Source organism: Ranitomeya imitator, chromosome 7 (genome assembly GCF_032444005.1).
Source record: "Ranitomeya imitator isolate aRanImi1 chromosome 7, aRanImi1.pri, whole genome shotgun sequence".
Taxonomy (NCBI): Eukaryota; Metazoa; Chordata; class Amphibia; order Anura; family Dendrobatidae; genus Ranitomeya; species Ranitomeya imitator.
The window spans coordinates 15771426-15791108 of NC_091288.1; the positions used below are offsets into that span (position 1 = coordinate 15771426).

Consider the following 19683-nt stretch of genomic DNA (forward strand, 5'->3'; position numbering starts at 1 on the left):
GTACAAGAATATAACTACTATAATACTGCCCCTATGTACAAGAATAGAACTACTATAATACTGCTCCTATATACAGGAATATAACTACTATAATACTGCTCCTATGTACAAGAATATAACTACTGTAATACTGCCCCTATGTACAATAATATAACTACTATAATACTGCTCCTATGTACAAGAATATAACTACTGTAATACTGCCCCTATGTACAATAATATAACTACTATAATACTGCCCCTATGTACAAGAATATAACTACTATAATACTGCCCCTATGTACAAGAATATAACTACTATAATACTGCTCCTATGTACAAGAATATAACTACTATAATACTGCTCCTATGTACAATAATATAACTACTATAATACTGCTCATATGTACAACAATATAACTACTATAATACTGCCCCCTATGTACAAGAATAGAACTACTATAATACTGCTCCTATATACAGGAATATGACTACTATAATACTGCTCCTATGTACAAGAATATAACTACTATAATACTGCTCCTATGAACAATAATATATCTGCTATAATACTGCCCCTATGTACAAGAATATAACCACTATAATACTGCCCCTATGTACAAGAATATAACTACTATAATACTGCTCCTATGTACAATAATATATCTGCTATAATACTGCCCCTATGTACAAGAATATAACTACTATAATACTGCTCCTATGTACAAGAATATAACTACTATAATACTGCTCCGTATGTACAAGAATATAACTACTATAATACTGCTCCTATGTACCAGAATATAACTACTATAATACTGCTCCTATGTACAAGGATATAACTGCTATAATACTCCTGTGTACAAGAATATAACTACTATAATACTGCTCCATATGTACAAGAGTATAACTACTCTAATACTGCTCCTATGTACAAGAATATAACTACTATAATACTGCCCCTATATACAAGAATATAACTACTATAATACTGCCACTATGTACAGGAATATAACTACTATAATACTGCCCCTATATACAAGAATATAACTGCTATAATACTGCTCCTATGTACAAGGATATAACTACTATAATACTGCCCCCTATGTACAAGAATATAACTACTATAATACTGCCCCTATATACAAGAATATAACTACTATAATACTGCCACTATGTACAGGAATATAACTACTATAATACTGCCCCTATGTACAAGAATATAACTGCTATAATACTGCCCCTATGTACAAGAATATAACTGCTATAATACTGCCCCTATGTATAAGAATATAACTGCTATAATACTGCTCCTATGTACAAGGATATAACTACTATAATACTGCCCTCTATGACTTCTCTGTTATTTTTATTTTTTTGTTCTTTTTTTTAGACTTTGGGAGAAAAGTTCTCGACACAAAATAGGTGAATGGAGAAATTCCTTGTGACTGATGGTTTGCTCCTTTCTTTCATGGCTGATACATTGTATCTTCCTCTTCTTATCTACTTCTCACTTTCTCCTTTCTTTTTGGTGTCTCTCCATATACAGACATTTATTCCAGATGCCTGTCTGCTCAGTGTACCATCCTGGCTCTCTGCCCAGAAAGTCCTCCTAAAAAACCCAGCAACCTCTAACAAACAAACAGGCCGCGGCGTCAGGTAGTAGAATGTTCCGGCGCTCCGTGATCCTATCAGCTGCCGCCACGTCTGCTCCAATTTTTAGCTGAGATGTAGGATTTTGAAGTTCACAGTGACAAGTGTCTTTGCTGGATGATTATTTTCATAAGTCGGGGAAACCCCAGAATAACACGTCTTAATGCGCGGTGCGATGTGACCTCAGCGCCCGGGCATCTCGCCTGGTAGATGCAGTCACAGCATTGGAATGAATGACAGGACATGGCGGGGGGGACTCTACAGGCTTCTGGTTTATAGGGGCGTTAATAGCCAGAGGATATCCAGAGATAACAGTGGCGCCTCGTCACTGGGGTGCAATAACCGCCAGATGGAAGATGGGGGCCCTGGAGCAGATTGAGCCTTAAGATTCTAACATACTTTATTCTTAAAGGGGAACTCCATCTGTCCAGGCATTGGGCTTCGGTCATTAAGGTGTGGTAGCCATGACTAAACCTGATGCCCTCAGCTGAACATTCATCATACTTGTGGATGTGTAAGACACCCGAGACAGGGATGACTAACCACGGCGCTGAGTCCTGGACATTACCCCCTAAGAATTCAGTGACTCCGATGCCCTGGAATAGAGCAAATCTCAAGTCTTACTTTTTTTTCATAAAGGGTTTCGAGTTTGAGTATTTGTCATCATTGGTGCAGAGCTTTATGTCACCGACACAGGCAGAGCGCGGCACTGTTATAGGATGTCAGCAGCCTAACAAGTCCGCTCATGACATTTCTTCCTCCCGAATCTTCCCCATCACCTGTGAGTGATATTATTGAGAAGTTGAAGGAACCGCAGCAACTCAGAGACCCCATAACGTTACAGAGAGGGGGACCGAGTGCTGAGGAGCAGAGGGCAGAAAAGTCACCACCGCTCTGCTGTCCAGACCTTCTGTGGTATAACATCATCAGCACAGACACAGCGCCCCCACCAGGAGCTTCATGGCCGAGCAGCTGCATGCAGCCGTACATCAACAAGCACAATGCTGAGCGTCGGATGGAGCGGTGTAAAGCCGCCACCACTGGACTCTGGAGGAGACGGGTTCTGTGCAGTGACGGATCGCACTTCTCTATCTGATGGAGGAGGCTGGGTTTGGTGATTCCAGGAGGACGTTACCCCCTGACTGCATTGTGCCCCCTGTACAGATTATGGAGGAGGATAATGCTATGTGCTGTTATCAGGGGGCGGCCGCGGACACTTTTTTCCATTTTAGGATAATCTTAATTTTCAGCACAGGACATTGTGGACAATTGTAGCTTCAGCTTTGTGGGAACAGTTTGGTGAAGACCCTCATCTGCCCCCCATGACTGTGCCCAGGGCAAAAGCTCCATACAGACATGGAGGGAGAACATGAGGGGCAGCACAGATCCCGGACCCCAACCCCCTCCAACACCTATAAAGGAGATTGTGAACCCGATCTTCCCAAACATCTGGATGATGGGGAAAAATCCCAATTGACACCTTCAAAATCTTGCAGAAAACCTTCTCCGAAGACCAGGGGCCATTATATCTTCAGACGGACAGACTCCATATTAAAGAGAATCTGTCTGTAGGATCAACCCTCTTAATAAAGTGGAAAAAATACGTTTTCCGACCTACAAAGAATGGAGAGGTCTGTAACTTTTATCGTAGGTGCACGTCACCTGCGAGAGACAGAATTTTTTTAAAAAGATTCAGAAAAATCACATTGTATAATTTTTATATAATTTGCATTTTATTGCATGAAATAAATATTTGATATAATAGAAAAACAGAACTTAACATTTGGTCCAGAAACCTTTGCAATTACAGAGGTCAGATGTTTCCTGGGGTCCTTGGCCAAGTTTGCACACACTGCAGCAGGGATTTTGGCCCCCTCTCCTCCATACAGATCTTCTCCAGACCTTTATGGTTTTGGGGCTGTCACTGGGAAACATTGGGTTTCAGCTCCTTCCAAACATTTTCTACATGTCTCAAACTTATAACACCCACTTTAAAATAAGCTCTGGAAGCACATTCTCGTGGAGATCTATGTCCGGCTCATAGATCTTACTAGCTCATTTACATATAAGAAAAAATGTGGATTTCTCTGAAATAAGACATCAGATTGCAGATATCAAGGCATGATTTTATTCAACTTTCTATCACTTGCATGCTCCTGTAGTCGAATTAGGAGGGTTGATCCTACTGACAAATTCCCGTTAATGTCTATGGAGGTGTAGGTGTCCCAATACTTTTGTCCATATATAGTGTATAATGTGCAATGTGTCATACATCTGTGGACTGTTCGCTGCGCTCAGATCTTGTGCAGACTCTGTACCACATCGCCATCTACTGTCCAGAATTCATCACAACACTAGGATATGTCTACATCCAGCTCTTCCTTTGCAAATATTCAGACAAGTAATACAGCAAAAGTTTTGTCGCTTTATATTGTGAAAATGCTGCGGATTTTCAGAAGGTTTCATCCTTTGTTTTCCAACCTGCAGCAAAAATGTACATGCCTGTTGATGTCAAATCTGCGGTGACCGGACAATTCCCAGCCCAGATTTTCGCTACATTGTGCCAGTGAGATTTTGTAAAATCACATTCACAATGCGGCTACTAAAATATTGCATGCTAACAGTGTGTGTCCTTAGGCTGTGTTCCCACAATGAATATTTGGTGAGTTTTTACGCTGCGTATTTAAAAAAAAAAATGGAAGTAATTAATTTTGCTTAATGAGTTCAGAATTGTAGCCTTATACTGGATGCAAGGAAGACGGAAATATATGCAACTCATTCTTCCTGCCTTGTAAAGACCATAACATTAGCACCAAATAAAAAGGCCCATTTCTCTAAAACCAGGTGGCAAATTAAAGAAAAGAAAAAGAAAAACAAACACTAAGAGGATCAACGAGAATAAAATAAGAGCAGAAACTTAAGACTTTTGACCTGGTGACAGCACGTCTTTAAAGGTTTTTTTTCTGTAAATAAAGATTTATCATTGTATTAGAAAAGTTCTGCAACTTTTTAAAATATTTTAGGGACTTTTCCTCAAATTTTGTTTTTGGCAAAACATTTTTGGACTTTTGGCTTTTTTAATCCATTCTCATTGCTTTTTAACAGTGGTTGTAATCCTCGTGGGGTCGACTATACAGATAAGATTAAAGCCAGATTTCTAATGTGGGAATTTTTTAAAAAGTTGCAAAAGAATCATAATTCTCCTCTTCTAGAGGTGATGTGAAAAAGTGAAAATCAGCTCTGGGCAGAAGTGTTATACCGTAAGGTGCACCGTATTTATCAGACATTGTGGGAACAAATAACGGCAACGCGGCCACAAGCAAAACTGACCTGAAAGATAAATTCCACCATTGCTGTTTAAATTCTTCATTATTTTCAATATCTTTGTTTACTATCATTGAATTGATACATTCTTCATTGCAAACCTGAGGATATTTGGAGACTTTCTCTCCTTAAAGGGATTGTCCAGGACGTATACTAATACTAATATTGACATACTTAATATGGACTTATACTAATATTGATAACCTTTCCTTAGCATAAGTCATCAATATTAGATTTGGGGGTCAGACAACTGGAACTTCCACCAATTCCACCAATTAGCCATTTGCATTTCCTACAGTGGATGGATGTGCCCAGTATATTAGGCCAGAGCAGCTCTGCTCCATACACTATGTAGTGGCCGTTCTCTGCTCCTATTGAAGTGAATGTGATCTGAGCTGCAGTACACGAGAACGGCCACTACATGGTGTACGGAGCTGCCGTGTTTCAGCTCAGTCATATATATATATTCGGCTGCCACTAAAACATATAGCAGCTGATTAGTGGCGGTGCCGTGTGTTGAACCCCCAACAACCTGATACTAGTGACTTATCATAAAGTTGTTTTTTTTCTCTAACGGCCTTAGGTTCGATCTCGAGCCATGGTGACTTGATGGATGAACAATCTGTAGACCCCTTGCAAGCCTAGATTGGTCCGCTAGGGTCTTTTCCACCATTATCTTGATTATATCAGGCCATCGGGTTTCTGATCTTCCTCTTTCCCTTGTTCCTTCTATTCTTCCAACCATGATGTCTTCTGTGATCAATATCAAACTAGTGGACAAGCTCTTTAAGCTTATGGCTTTTCTAGTACCTAAAGCTGCCATCGAGCTACAGTTGTAACCTGAGGCTATGTGCACACGTTGCGGATTAGACTGTGAAATGTTCTGTGCAGATTCTGCATTTCTTGGCAGAAAACGCAGGTCAAAATCTGCGCTTTTTTTGCGGATTTTGTGCAGTTTCTTTTGCTGATTCTGTGCGGATTTCATGCATTTTTTACCCCTGCGGATTTCTATTATGGAATGGGTGCAGAAACGCTGCAGATTCGCAAAAAAGAATTGACATGCTCCTTTTTTTTTTAATCTGCTGCGCTTTCCGTGTGGCTTTTTCCGCACCATCAGCACAGCATTTTTTTTTCCATTGAATTACATTGTACTGTAAATCACTTGCAGTGAATCTGCAGCGTTTCTGCGCAGAAAAAAATGCTGCGGGTCCGCAGGAAATCCTCAACGTGTGCACATAACCTGAATGCTGGGACAATCACATAGATACATTGTAACAATTTCATAGAATTGTTTGAAAAATATTTAGAATTGAGAGTCCTCAGTGGTTGATACATTTTAATGGCTAACTGACAAGATGGTAACAAACTGCAGCTTTCAAGACTAATCAGGTCTCTTCATCAGGCAAAGACTAATAGAAATTCTGAAGAATCACATATTTATGCACAACATAGTATAGAAAAATGCCATAGATAAGACAGGTGACGTGAAGCAGAACTACCATTATATGAGTGATACAGGGACATAACTGATTATCACTCATATAATGGTAGTTCTGCTTTACGTCACCTGTCTTATCTATGGCATTTTTCTGTGCTGTGCATAAATATGTGATTCTTCAGAATTTTTATTAGTTTATACCTGATGAAGAGACCGGAGTAGTCTCGAAAGCTGCAATTTGTTACCATCTTTTCAGTTAGCCATTAAAAAGTATCAACCACTGACGACTCTCAATTCTAAATATTTTTCTATCCACTGGCCAACACGGTACAAAGATATATATCTTTCTTGTATAGAATTATTTGATATTTTACATTGGGACCATAAATGCAGCAGATACGGGAACTCGGTGATATTGTGGGAAAAGGCCGAGAATCAGAAGAATGTTGGGGGGGGGATTAGGGTGTGTTGACTCCTGGACAAGGCAGCGATCAGGGAGGATCTGCGTTCCCCGTTCCAGGCAGCTAACAAGGCGTAAGTTCACCGAATCACATCACATTGCACCTGGGATGGCAGGAGAGGCGGGCGCCCCGGGCACAACGGGAGGATTCTCAGACCATCTGCAGCCAAGCTGACTTAAGTTTTTGTGAAAGCTCAGCATTCTGCGGCCGGGCCCAGAGCAGCTGCTGCGCACCTCTCACCAGTCCACAACCTTTCCCATTCTAGGTGCGCCGATCACATGCATGCAGAACACATATAGGTGCTGGTGTGACCCGACCAAGGGTGCGGCACAGTAATCAACACGAAAGGCCAGAAAAGGGTCCACAAAATGTACTGATCTGCAAAAAGACAAAAATTATTCCAAGGGTCTGACAGCCCAGCCAAGACCCCCGACTAGACAAAACGTTTCCTGCCTAATGTCTATACAATAGCTCTGGTCGTTGATAGTGGTGAAGAGCTTCATGGTAACACCCCTCAAAATAAAGGCATTAATGCTTATCTGGTGTCCTAAGGTGCTGGAAGAATTTATGTTATCATCCCTGTTGGTCTAGACAGTAATATTTAGCTGTAAAATCCCTTTGTAGTTTGGAGTATTATGTAATAGTAACATCCCTGGTGGTCTAGAGTTGTATATAGTAGCGAAAACCTTCGTGGTCTACAGTTGTATATAGTAGTGAAATCCCTGGTGGTCTAGATTAGTGTAGTAGTGATCCCTGGTGGTCTAGAGTAGTATTTAGTAGTAAAAACCCTCGTGGTCTACAGTTGTATATAGTAGTGAAATCCCTGGTGGTCTACATTAATGTAGTAGTGATCCCTGGTGGTCTAGAGTAGTATTTAGTAGTAAAAACCCTCGTGGTCTACAGTTGTATATAGTAGTGAAATCCCTGGTGGTCTAGATTAATGTAGCAGTGATCCCTGGTGGGCTAGAGTAGTATTTAGTAGCAAAAACCCTCGTGGTCTACAGTTGTATATAGTAGTGAAATCCCTGGTGGTCTACATTAATGTAGTAGTGATCCCTGGTAGTCTAGAGTAGTATTTAGTAGTAAAAACCCTTGTGGTCTACAGTTGTATATAGTAGTGAAATCCCTGGTGGTCTACATTAATGTAGTAGTGATCCCTGGTGGTCTAGAGTAGTATTTAGTAGTAAAAACCCTTGTGGTCTACAGTTGTATCTAGTAGTAAGTAAAATCCCTGGTGGTCTACACTAGTGTAGTAGTGATCCCTGGTGGTCTAGATTAGTGTAGTAGTGATCCCTGGTGGTCTAGATTAGTGTAGTAGTGATCCCTGGTGCTGTAGAGTAGTAGTAAGTTGTTAAATTCCTGGTTATCTACAGTAATAGTTAGTAGTGAATTTCTTGTTGGTTTGGAGCATTATTTAATAGTAACATCCCTGGTGGTCTAGAGTAATGTAATCCTTGGCTTCTAAGGCTACGTTCACATTTGCGTTGCGTCGGGCGCAGGTTCGGCGACGCATAGCGACGCATGCGTCATGTGCCCCTATATTTAACATGGGGGCGCATGGGCATGCGTTGTCTTGCGTTTTGTGACGCATGCGTCATTTTTGACGCAAGCGTCAGTGCGCAGAGGACGCAGCAAGTTGCATTTTTTTTTGCGTCCAAAATCAAGCCAAAAATGGACGAATGCGTCACATAACAATGCGTTTTTGCGTGCGTTTCACATCCGTCGTGCGTTGCGACGACGACGCTGCATCCAAAGACACGAATGTGAACGTAGCCTAAGACAGTGAATGGGCTAATAACATCCTTCATACTTACAGTCTATTGTAATACGGAATCCATGTCAACTTATTGGTGATTTAACATAATGAAAGGATTCACGTTACCATCCTTGGTGGTCCAGAGTAGTGATGTATCTTTGTATTGAAATCTCTTGTGGCTAGGGCAGTGATAAGGTTACAACACCTCTTGTCCTAATTAATGAGTTGATGACAACTTTTTTGGCTACCTTATATAATGTCAAGATCCCTGGTGGTCTAGAATAATGGAAAGTGAAGTCTCTGGCTGCCAGGATCCTGGAAGGGTTTGGTAACAGTATTATATGTAGTCTAAGGAATTAATGTCAACTCTTTTAGTGGTTTAGTACAGTGAAGGCTTCATGACAACATCCCTGGTGGTCTAGGGTGAAGTATTTATAAGTGCACTCTTCGGTGACCAGGTTACTGATGAGGTTAATAGCATCTCTTGTTGTCTAGGGGGGTGAAGGAGTTAATGCCCACTCTGCATTTCCTCAAAGGGGTTAATTTCTGCACAGAGTAGAGAAGAAGTCCATGTTGTCCAGTGTTATCATGAAGACTCTGCGGTCTCGTGAGGCGCAGTGAAGGCAGCGCTGCTTGTAGGCACCAGCGGCTCATGACGGCCATTAATGGCTTCTAGTTACAGGACAGTGACACATGAGCTCCCTCTAGTGGTGACTGCAGGCAGCCAGACTTCAGCACTTCCTATTGTTTATAAGGGGGATGAATCTCTAACCCAGGAAAATGGGAAATTCTACAGAAATGCGGGTCATGTGGCCAACAAAAGCCAAAACTGACTGAGTGGCAATTACTATTGATATGTGCATGACTACGTATGTTATATACTCAGCAGGAGAGCATTATATCCCCTTACATTATGCAGCAGGGCGCTCACACACGTCACTTCTTCCCTCGGATCCGCTCTGTGATCTGACAGCGGGGTATTTTAGCCTTAGGTTTAGACGGCCTGCGCTATTTTTGGACTGAATGTCATATTTTACATTCATCTGCTTTCTTCCACATGAAAATACATTCTGTAGAAGATAAATAATTAATAAGCAGCTCTTCTGTGTATCAATGTAAAGTGCACTAAAAAAACTCACAATGCAGCAAATTATTCTGCACAACAGATTCCAAACATTTTATAGGTTGTAAAGAACTGAGAATAGACATTGGTGGGATCTGCAGCAAAAGACGTCACATTACTGACATCAGAAGCTTTTCAATGGAAACCATCCACGTTACAGCGGAGCGTCGGTGATGTCAGCGCCACCATTCTGCCTCCAATTGAACTTGTGGGTATTTGGAGAGTTTCTTCTTGAATTTCTTTGCAGGATCAGAATCGCCCCCAGAGCTGCTGTTCTCATGTGATCAGCCCCCACCCTCATAGATCTTCTGCTTGAGGATACTCCAAAGGTTCCCAATAGTGCTGAGGTCAGGGGAGGGTGGTGGCCGCACCATGGGTTTCCTCCTTTATCACCATAGCCGCCAGTGACTCAGGTCTTCTCTGCAGCATGAGACGAGGCATTGTGAGCATGAAGATGACTTTGCTACAGATGGCACAGTTCTTTTTGTACCATGGAAGAAAGTGATCAATCAGAAACTCTATATACTTTGCTGAGGTCATTTTCACACCTTCTGGGACCCTAAAGCGGGCAACCAGCTCTCCCCCCAAAACATGACTCCTCCCTGCTGACATCGCAGGCTTGTTGGGACATGGTGTCCATCCACCAACCATCCACTACTCCATCTATCTGGACCCTCCAGGGTTGCACGACATCATCAGTGCACAAGACTGTATTACAGTTAGTCTTCATGTATGTCTGAACCACTGCGACAGTTTCTGCATGTGAGCGCTGTATAAGGGACAGCCAAATAGTAGGTTTATGCACAACTGCAGCCTCTGGAGGATCCTTCACCTCTATATTATTTTATTATTATTATTATTATACATTTTTATAGCGCCATTTATTCCATGGCGCTTTACATGTGAATGCAGGGCAAATATAGACAAATACATTAAACATGAGCAGATAACAAGGCACACGAGTCTATATACAGTAGACATCACAGGATCCACCATTCACAGTAGATGATGTCACAGCTCACCTCCTCCTCCTGTACAATGACTGATAACACCTCTATATACAGTAGATAGCACAGGATCACCATTCACAATAGGTGATGTCACAGCTCACCTCTTCCTCCTCCTGTACAATGACTGATAACACCTCTATATACAGTAGATAACACAGGATCCACCATTCACAATAGGTGATGTCACAGCTCACCTCCTCCTCCTGTACAATGACTGATAACACCTCTATATACAGTAGATAACACTGGATCCACCATTCACAATAGATGATGTCACAGCTCACCTCCTCCTGTACAATGACTGATAACACTTCTATATACAGTAGATAACACATTATCCACCATTCACAATAGGTGATGTCACAGCTCACCTCCTCCTCCTGTACAATGACTGATAACACCTCTATATACAGTAGATAACACTGGATCCACCATTCACAATAGGTGATGTCACAGCTCACCTCCTCCTGTACAATGACTGGTAACACTTCTATATACAGTAGATAACACATTATCCACCATTCACAATAGGTGATGTCACAGCTCACCTCCTCCTCCTGTACAATGACTGATAACACCTCTATATACAGTAGATAACACAGGATCCACCATTCACAATAGGTGATGTCACAGCTCACCTCCTCCTGTACAATGACTGATAACACCTCTATATACAGTAGATAACACAGGATCCACCATTCACAATAGGTGATGTCACAGCTCACCTCCTCCTCCTCTACAATGACTGATAACACCTCTATATACAGTAGATAACACAGGATCCACCATTCACAATAGGTGATGTCACAGCTCACCTCCTCCTCCTGTACAATGACTGATAACACCTCTATATACAGTAGATAACAGGATCCGCCATTCACTATAAATGATGTCACAGCTCACCTCCTCCTCCTCTTGTACAATGCCCTTTTTCCTGATAAGAGCATACCTAGAAAGCTTTTCTCTAGTAGTCAATGGGTCAGAGACTGTCTATTTGCTGCTGATGTACTTGTGGTTGCTGAAAAGAGCACAAAGTAGGAGTCTAATATTAGGTTTTGTGATCGGCGTGAAAATTGTAAAATTTCAGATTTATTTTTCTTTAAAATAACTTATGAGAAATTGAGAAAAAGGGACAGTAACCCTTTCATCACCTCGGACCACCAGGGATATTAAAAGGTTATTCCCTATTCATAAGATAGGAGATAAATTGCTGATCACTCGACATTCCAGAAATCGGACACTGCAGCCCTTCATAAACGTTAGAGTTGTGCATGTGGAGCACCCCTGTAGGGCAGTGGGGTACTCGGCACCGGGTCCTTCGGTTCTCAAGGGGGATGTCATGGTGGCTGAGCCGGTACGTCGCCCTCGGGAGGTCCGTTTATAAAAGGGGAAAGGTCTTTAAAGGGGAAATGTTCGTGACGCCACCTGTGGTATTCGGTCAGGGTGACTGACGCTGCTTAGGGGTCCGCTGGGGTGATATTATGGCAGCTAGATGGTATACCTTCCCACAGGTGAAGTGTTTCCCCAGGGTTTCCCGGTGTGTAGATGGTGGTATGGTGAGAGGCGCAGTCAATAATGAGGACACAAGGGTGCAGTCTCTTTACCTTTACTGAAGGCTTCAGCATCCACAGTCCAGAGCACCAGATCACAGGGTAGGCAGAGTCCGGCCGGTCCGAAGGCAAATCTAGAGTCCCCTTATCCAGGTGGAAATCAGTAGCCTTCCTGTAGTGCCTGGGTGTTGTAGTACCTTACTGCTGAGCCTCTCATAAGGTCCTCACAACTATTGTAGATGTTCTAGATGCCATGTCCCTCTCTGTCCCCCAGATGGATAGGACAAACAGGTATGACTGATGGTCTGAGGCTTTTTACAGGGACTTTAGCACGCCCCAGCCCCCACAAGTTGCCACCGTGCCTCCTGGGTATAGGGCGGATCAGTAACTTGAAATTAGCTGTCCTGCCGGTCTCTGGAGCAAGGCTTAAAGGACTGTTGCTCCCTCGGTGTTTTGGCTACCGGATCCTGCACCTCAGAAGGAGGCAGCCTGTGTAGGGCAGAACTCCTTCTGGTTTCCTCTCCTTTTGCTATGACTTCTTCTCACTCTCTACAATACAGTTCGCTGTTCGTGTCTCTTTCTTGGGAGCTGCCGCATGTGGGGCAGGCGCAGCTTCTGTCTAGGCCTCTGACAGGATCTCGCCCCTGTCAGGGACCAACTACCTGAGCGGAGCTCAGATAGCAACTCACTGGGAGAAGCCCAGCTCGCTTCTCACTCACTTCCTATCCAGACCACCAGTTTTACCTAATTGTGAAGAGTGCCCTAATAAATAGGAGCATGGCTCCCCCTGGTGGACTGGGGTGTGAAGTGTGTTGCATGTTTGTGATACCTGGTAAAGAGATCTCCTTTAGAGCCTCCAAACGTAACATCACTCCCCCCTAGAGGGAAATGACCTTACTGCAATGACCAGGACCCTGGGGCGCTGCACAGACGCTGCCTCGGCTCCATTGTATATGGCATTGCAGACTACAGCGCTGTGCTTTCTTCTACAGTCCCATAGACAGTGAATGGAGTGGAAGCCGAGCACGCGCACCAATGCTCCATTCAGGACTGTGCTATTCATGGTCATCCAGATCCCTGATCTTGGGATCGCTCGGAGCCCCTACAGTTGGACGGATGGGGGAATATGGATATAGATCACCTATCCATGGAGTTTTTTGGGAATAGTTTAAATATTAAATACCCATGGAGCCACTCTAGACCACCTGGACTACTGTACATCAGGGATATAATAACTAACGTATTTCTGAATGTGTGATGCAAAGTACACTGCTCAAAAAACTAAAGGGAACACTTAAGTTATGTGCACACGTTGCGGATTCCATTGCGGATTTTTCTGCGTGGATTCTGAAAAATCCGCAGGTGAACCGCCCTGTGTTTTATCTATGGACTACCTGTGGATTTTGTGCGCATTTCACCTGAGTTTTTACACCTGCGGATTCCAATTACGGAACAGGTGTAAAACGCTGCGGAATCCGCACACAGAATTGACATGCTGCAGAAAATAAACCACAGCGTTTCCGTGTGGAATGTTCTGCAGCATGGGCACTGCGGGTTTGGTTTTCCGTAGGTTTACATGGTACTGTATAGCGCATGGAAAACTGCTGCGGATCCGCAGGGCCAAATCCACAACGTGTGCACAATACCCTTCAACAACAGAATCTAACTCCAAGTAAATCAAACTTCTGTGAAATCAAACTGTCCACTTAGGAAGCAACACTGATTGACAATCAATTTCACATGCTGTTGTGCAAATGGAGTAGACAACAGATGGAAATTATTGGCAATTATCAAGACCCCCTCAATAAAGGAGTGGTTCTGCAGATGGGGACCACAGACCAGATCTCAGTACCAATGCTTTCTGGCTGATGTTTTGGTCACTTTTGAATGTTGGTTGTGCTTTCACACTCGTGGTATCATGAGACGGACTCTACAACCCACACAAGTGGCTCAGGTAGTGCAGCTCATCCAGGATGGCACATCAATGCGACCTGTGGCAAGAAGGTTTGCTTTGTTTGTCAGCGTAGTGTCCAGAGGTTGGAGACAGGCCAGTACACCAGGAGATGTGGAGGGGGCCGTAGAAGGGCAACAACCCAGCAGCAGGACTGCTACCTCAGCCTTTGTGCAAGGAGGAACAGGAGGAGAACTGCCAGAGCCCTGCAAAATGACCTCCAGCAGGCCATAAATGTGCATGTGTCTGCACAAATGGTTAGAAACCGACTCCATGAGGATGGTTTGAATGCCCGGCATCCACAGATGGGGGTTGTGCTCACAGCCCAACACCGTGCAGGACTCTTGGCATTTGCCACAGAACACCAGGATTGGCAAATTCGCCACTGGCGCCCTGTGCTCTTCACAGATGAAAGCAGGTTCACACTGAGCACATGTGACAGACGTGACAGAGTCAGGAGACGCCTTGGAGAGCGATCTGCTGCCTGCAACATCCTTCAGCATGGCCGGCTTGGTATTGGGTCAGTAATGGTATGGGGTGGCATTTCTTTGGAGGGCCGCACAGCTATTGAAGCTATGGACTGGCCCGCCCGTTCCCCAGACCTGAATCTGATTGAGCACATCTGGGACATCATGTCTCGCTCCATCCACCAACATCACGTTGCACCACAGACTGTGCAGGAGTTGGCGGATGCTTTAGTCCAGGTCTGGGAGGAGATCCCTTAGGAGACCATCCGCCGCCTCATCAGGAGCATGCCCAGGCATTGTAGGGAGGTCATACAGGCACGTGGAGGCCACACACACTACTGAGTATCATTTCCTTGTCATGAGGCATTTCCACTGAAGTTGGATCAGCCTGTAATTTGATTTTCCACTTTGATTTTGAGCATCATTCCAACTTCAGACCTCCGTGGGATATTAGTTGTGATTTACGTTGATAATGTTTAGGTTTTATTGTTCTCCTCACATTCCACTATGTAATGAATAAAGATTTACAACTGAAATATTTAATTCAGTGATATCTAGGATGTGGGATTTTAGTGTTCCCTTTATTTTTTTTGAGCAGTGTATATAAAACTTTGGGAAAATGTCCCTGTTCCTGCTGTAGGCACCAATGCACTTGTGAATCCCATGGGGCCACAGAGGCTTCAGTGGGAGCCACTTTCCATCAGTCTGAACCTTGTGTGTTACAGACACTAGTGGCTCTCATATCCCACATGTTACAGATGTGGTGATGGACACGGCTCGTCACACAATTCTTCCTATTAACGGGACAGGATGAGCCTATTCATGAGGCTGCTGAGCCAGCGCGTGTGACCAGCGGCATTAACCTCTCCTATAGGTATTTGCATTGGCTGCTTTCCCTTATACATTAGATTAAAACTTTGCCCAGGACTGCTTGCCTCAGCTCGTTCTCATTTGTCACTGGCCGCACCTCACTAATCCTCGCTGGCCCCCCTTTCTCTCCGTGGACAGCCCCCGCCTCTATGTGGCGCACACATTTACACACGCATGCATGCACACACACACTGTAACACGCACATAACCCAGCACGCATTCTGCGCAGCCTGCGAGAGGGTGAGCACGGAGCGGAGATGGCAGCTGGTGGCAACTTCAAACTGCTTCGCCTGGGCAAGAGAGAATGGGAAGAGGGCTGCTATACGGACATGCAGGTACAGGTACCTCTCCGCTCATCCTGTCCCCTGTGCCAAAAACTGTACCGTTATCCTCTATAATAATCTCCAATCCTTTTTCTGGAGACGGATGTAGCAGAGCTGAGTCCGCTTGCCACCACCCATGGCGATAACCCCTTGTATGAGGTGCGGCAAACCCATCGCCACCATAATCATTAAATGACATAATCAGCTCTGCTACATCTCTACATCCAAATTGGAACTTATGAAACATATTACATATTAAATTGGAACATATTATATCGTGGCCAATGACCCCCCATTTATTTTGGGTCAGTTGAGGCATCATGAAGCCCAGCGGTCACAGCTACCGGGCTGTTGCCTCAAATTAACTAATTGAAATCATCCAGCAATTATTCGCGACCGGAGCCATTTTTATTCTTAGCAAGCGTTAAAGGTTTTTATTTCTGCAGTGGAAGAGATTATTTGGGAATGTTAGGGATTGGGAGGATGCAAGATGGTTTTGGGGAGCAGAATAGGTTGGTTGCGTCTGGGAGATTGCAACATTTTAGGGGTGTAGGGAATTGTGCAATGGTGAGAGGTGGTGGGCATGCGGGATGGGTTGGGAGTTGGGGGCGCAGAATGCTGCCAAGTTGAATAACAGGGATGCCCGTCAAGAATGCTATTTGTGGCACAGAACATGGAGGCGTGGGTGGCATTTCAGGCGGCTAGGCTAAGGCTGTGACCGTGCCACACGTCACTCTCCGAGATATGTAGGTCAGGACTAAGCAGAATAAGAAGTTACTATGGCAGGAGCGAGGCGTTATATAAATGATGGACGGACGCTGAGCTGGAGGATAGGGCATGATAAAATATGTATAGGCACCATCTATTGGCTGGCACAGCGCTGTAGCCTCAAAATGGGAGACGGGGGCAGTGAGCGGAGGAGAGGTGGCGCTCCATTGGGAGAAGCCAAGGTAAGGATGAAGATGTAGAAGAAGATGGCGGGGAGCGCGATTGGTGGGTGGAGGGATAAAAGGGCACAAAACGCATCGTATCTCTTCAACATCCCATAAGAATCCTTACAAGATGGATCTACATCATTTTTGCTCATTTATATATTTATGTATTAATAATGGCGTCGCAGTTTCTGCACAAATTATCTTTTTCTTAACGCCGGAAATTTTTCTCAATAATTTAAAAATAAAATAATTAAAAAAACTAAACAATTTCTACCATTATACAATTACATCATGGTGATCATGCGGGCACAGGAGTTCAGTAACTGAGGCTAGACTGTGATTAGACGGCTTGGTTCCTGCTGTAATGGTTATTTAACCCATTATATGCGCTATCAACATTGACAGTGCTGTTCAGATGGTTACGGAGGTAGAGGGCTCCATTTATAACCCCACTGGTGCCCCATCATGATCACAACCAATGGCAATCAGGGCAAGTTCGGAGCAAAGATGACATCAAGGCTAGAACACCTCGCTTCACAGAGCGTGAATCGCTGGACTCTGTATATTCCCTTTATATAGCCATACATACAGGTGCATCTCGCAAAATTAGAATATCATCAAAAAGTTATTACACACAGAGTGATCTATTTCACGTGTTTATTTCTGTTAATGTTGATGATAGTGGCTTACAGCCAATGAAAACCCTCCAGCAGCTTGGATTGTGGCCTCTCCACTCTTCTTCCAGACTCCAGGACCTTGATTTCCAAGGTCTAGTGGAATCTATGGAGTATTGTCAAGAGGAAGATGAGAGACACCAGACCCAACAATGCAGACAAGCTGGAGGCTGCTATCAAAGCAACCTGGGCTTCCATAAACCCTCAGCAGCGCCACAGGCTGATCGCCTCCATGCCACGCTGCATTGATGCAGTAATTGATGCAAAAGGAGCCGCGACCAAGAACTGAGCGCATTTACTGAACATACATTTCAGTAGGACAACATTTCGGATTTTAAAATCATTTTTTCAAGCTGGTGTTATGAAGTATTCTAATTTATTGAGATCATCAACATTAACAGAAATAAACACGTGAAATAGATCACTCTGTTTGTAATGACTCTATAGAATATAGGAGATTCACTTTTCATATTGAAGAACTGAAATAAATTAATTTTTTGATGATATTCTAATTTTGTGAGATGCACCTGTACATTATCATATTCTGTATGTCTAAAGCCACCACTAGGGGGAGCCACACAAGGACAGATTTATTATTGCGTTCTATGTGCACAGTAAATCCACATGCAGTGAGCGCCTTCTAGTGGCTTCTGCCGGCAACAGAATTTCATTCTTTAGGACTCGTTCAGAAGTCCGATTTTTCCATGTACGAGAAAAACAGACTGATTATTGTGATCAGACTTTGATCAGGGTCTGATTAGGGTGTGGTCTGAGTGCCATTCATTTTTCTCATACGTGGAGAAATTTAAAATAAAAAAAAAGAGTTTATCCACCTTCTCCATTCTGACAATCCGAGAAAATGGAATGTCACCCAAGTACAGTACCATTTTTTCACGAATCCATAGACTTGCATTGCCAATGTTGATCCCTCGGTTCACAAATTGGACATATCATGAAAATCACGGATAACATTTGTACACGAAAACCGAACGTCTGAATGAGCCCTTATGTATATGTGGGGGGACTTGGACCTTTGAGTCAGAAAACTGGAGCTCCCAGGCTGCAAAGAAAAATTATAAAATCATTGATATTTATGTTATTATTCCACATTTTAAAAAAAAATCCTATTTAGTTTCAATTGTACAAAATCCAGGGGGGGCTTTATCAGCTTCCTACAAAAAATATATAGTTAGAAAAAAAAATCTATTATGAGACTCACAGATTTATATTTACTATGATATAATAATAATAATAATAATTTATTTTATGGAAATACACTTTAATCAATGGCAGTTTTCTGCCTGGTTTCCCAGGCATCTGTGCTCAGGTACTGTCAGAATTTACTAAGTCATCAGCTTTTATTATTTTACATGGGTCTGTATCTTTACTACTATGCCTGAGCTGCAGTGTCGTTACAGTGTAACCGGTGTCATGAAGTTTCCCTTTCAGTTTCTAGTCTGTTCTTGCACAGTGTGCGGTGCAGCCTCCCAGCCCCTAGAGGTCGCTGTCACTGGGATGTGCAGTCTGCAGCTGCCCTTCTGGAGTGTAGAGTTATAGGAACTTGTCTCCTGGCAGCTGAGTGACAGCGCACACTTCACACTATGCAGGTGAGCGCTGCGGATCCGCACACACAGGGGCTGGGGAGCAGCATACGCGCGGCTAAAGGGTTTTGTTTACAAACATTGCAACATTGTATCCAGTGACAAGTCTGACAGTTCCATTGTTCTATCTACTGGCTAACAAGGTACCAAGATATATATCTTTCCTAGTTCCATTGTTTACACTTTCCTAATAGTGTGACTATACAGTGATTGTGGTGCTGGGAGAACATGCTGGGAGTTGTAGTTCCACCGCCAAGTTTTCCCTCATTTATTACTTTTGCAGTTTATGTACTTTTCGCATTAGATTTTGTGTAAGAAAGGAGGCGGCTGAGGGGACAGAGCAGAACTTGCTTCCCTGGGGGAAGGGGATCATCATTCTGCAGTCTTTGGAGGGAGTTGTGAAGGGGATTTTTTTGTCAGTTTTTCTTGAGGGTATGTGCACACGTCCGGAAAGTATGCAGAAATTTCCTGAGAAAATCCTGAGGTTTTCCTGAGGATTTACGCAGGAATTCTGCATGCGGATTTTTCGCGTTTTTTTGCGTGGTTTTTTTTTTTTGCGTTTTTTTTC

General features: G+C 43.4%; 1 protein-coding gene across 5 annotated transcripts in view; it reads left to right on the top strand.

The window, feature by feature from the left end:
* Nucleotides 1-19683, top strand: part of DNPEP (aspartyl aminopeptidase) — a 226122-nt gene that overhangs the window by 189593 nt on the left and 16846 nt on the right. Inside the window, exon 1 of one of the 5 annotated variants that reach the window (XM_069732780.1) lies at nt 15469-15917. The exons of 1 other annotated variant lie outside the window; for it this stretch is intronic. In XM_069732780.1, the coding sequence (XP_069588881.1) occupies nt 15840-15917 (78 nt within the window). In that variant the 5' untranslated portion in view covers nt 15469-15839. Of the gene's footprint in view, nt 1-15468; nt 15924-19045; nt 19259-19683 lie in introns of those variants that run through there. 3 more of the 5 variants (XM_069732779.1, XM_069732783.1, XM_069732784.1) reach the window with 3 other exon arrangements.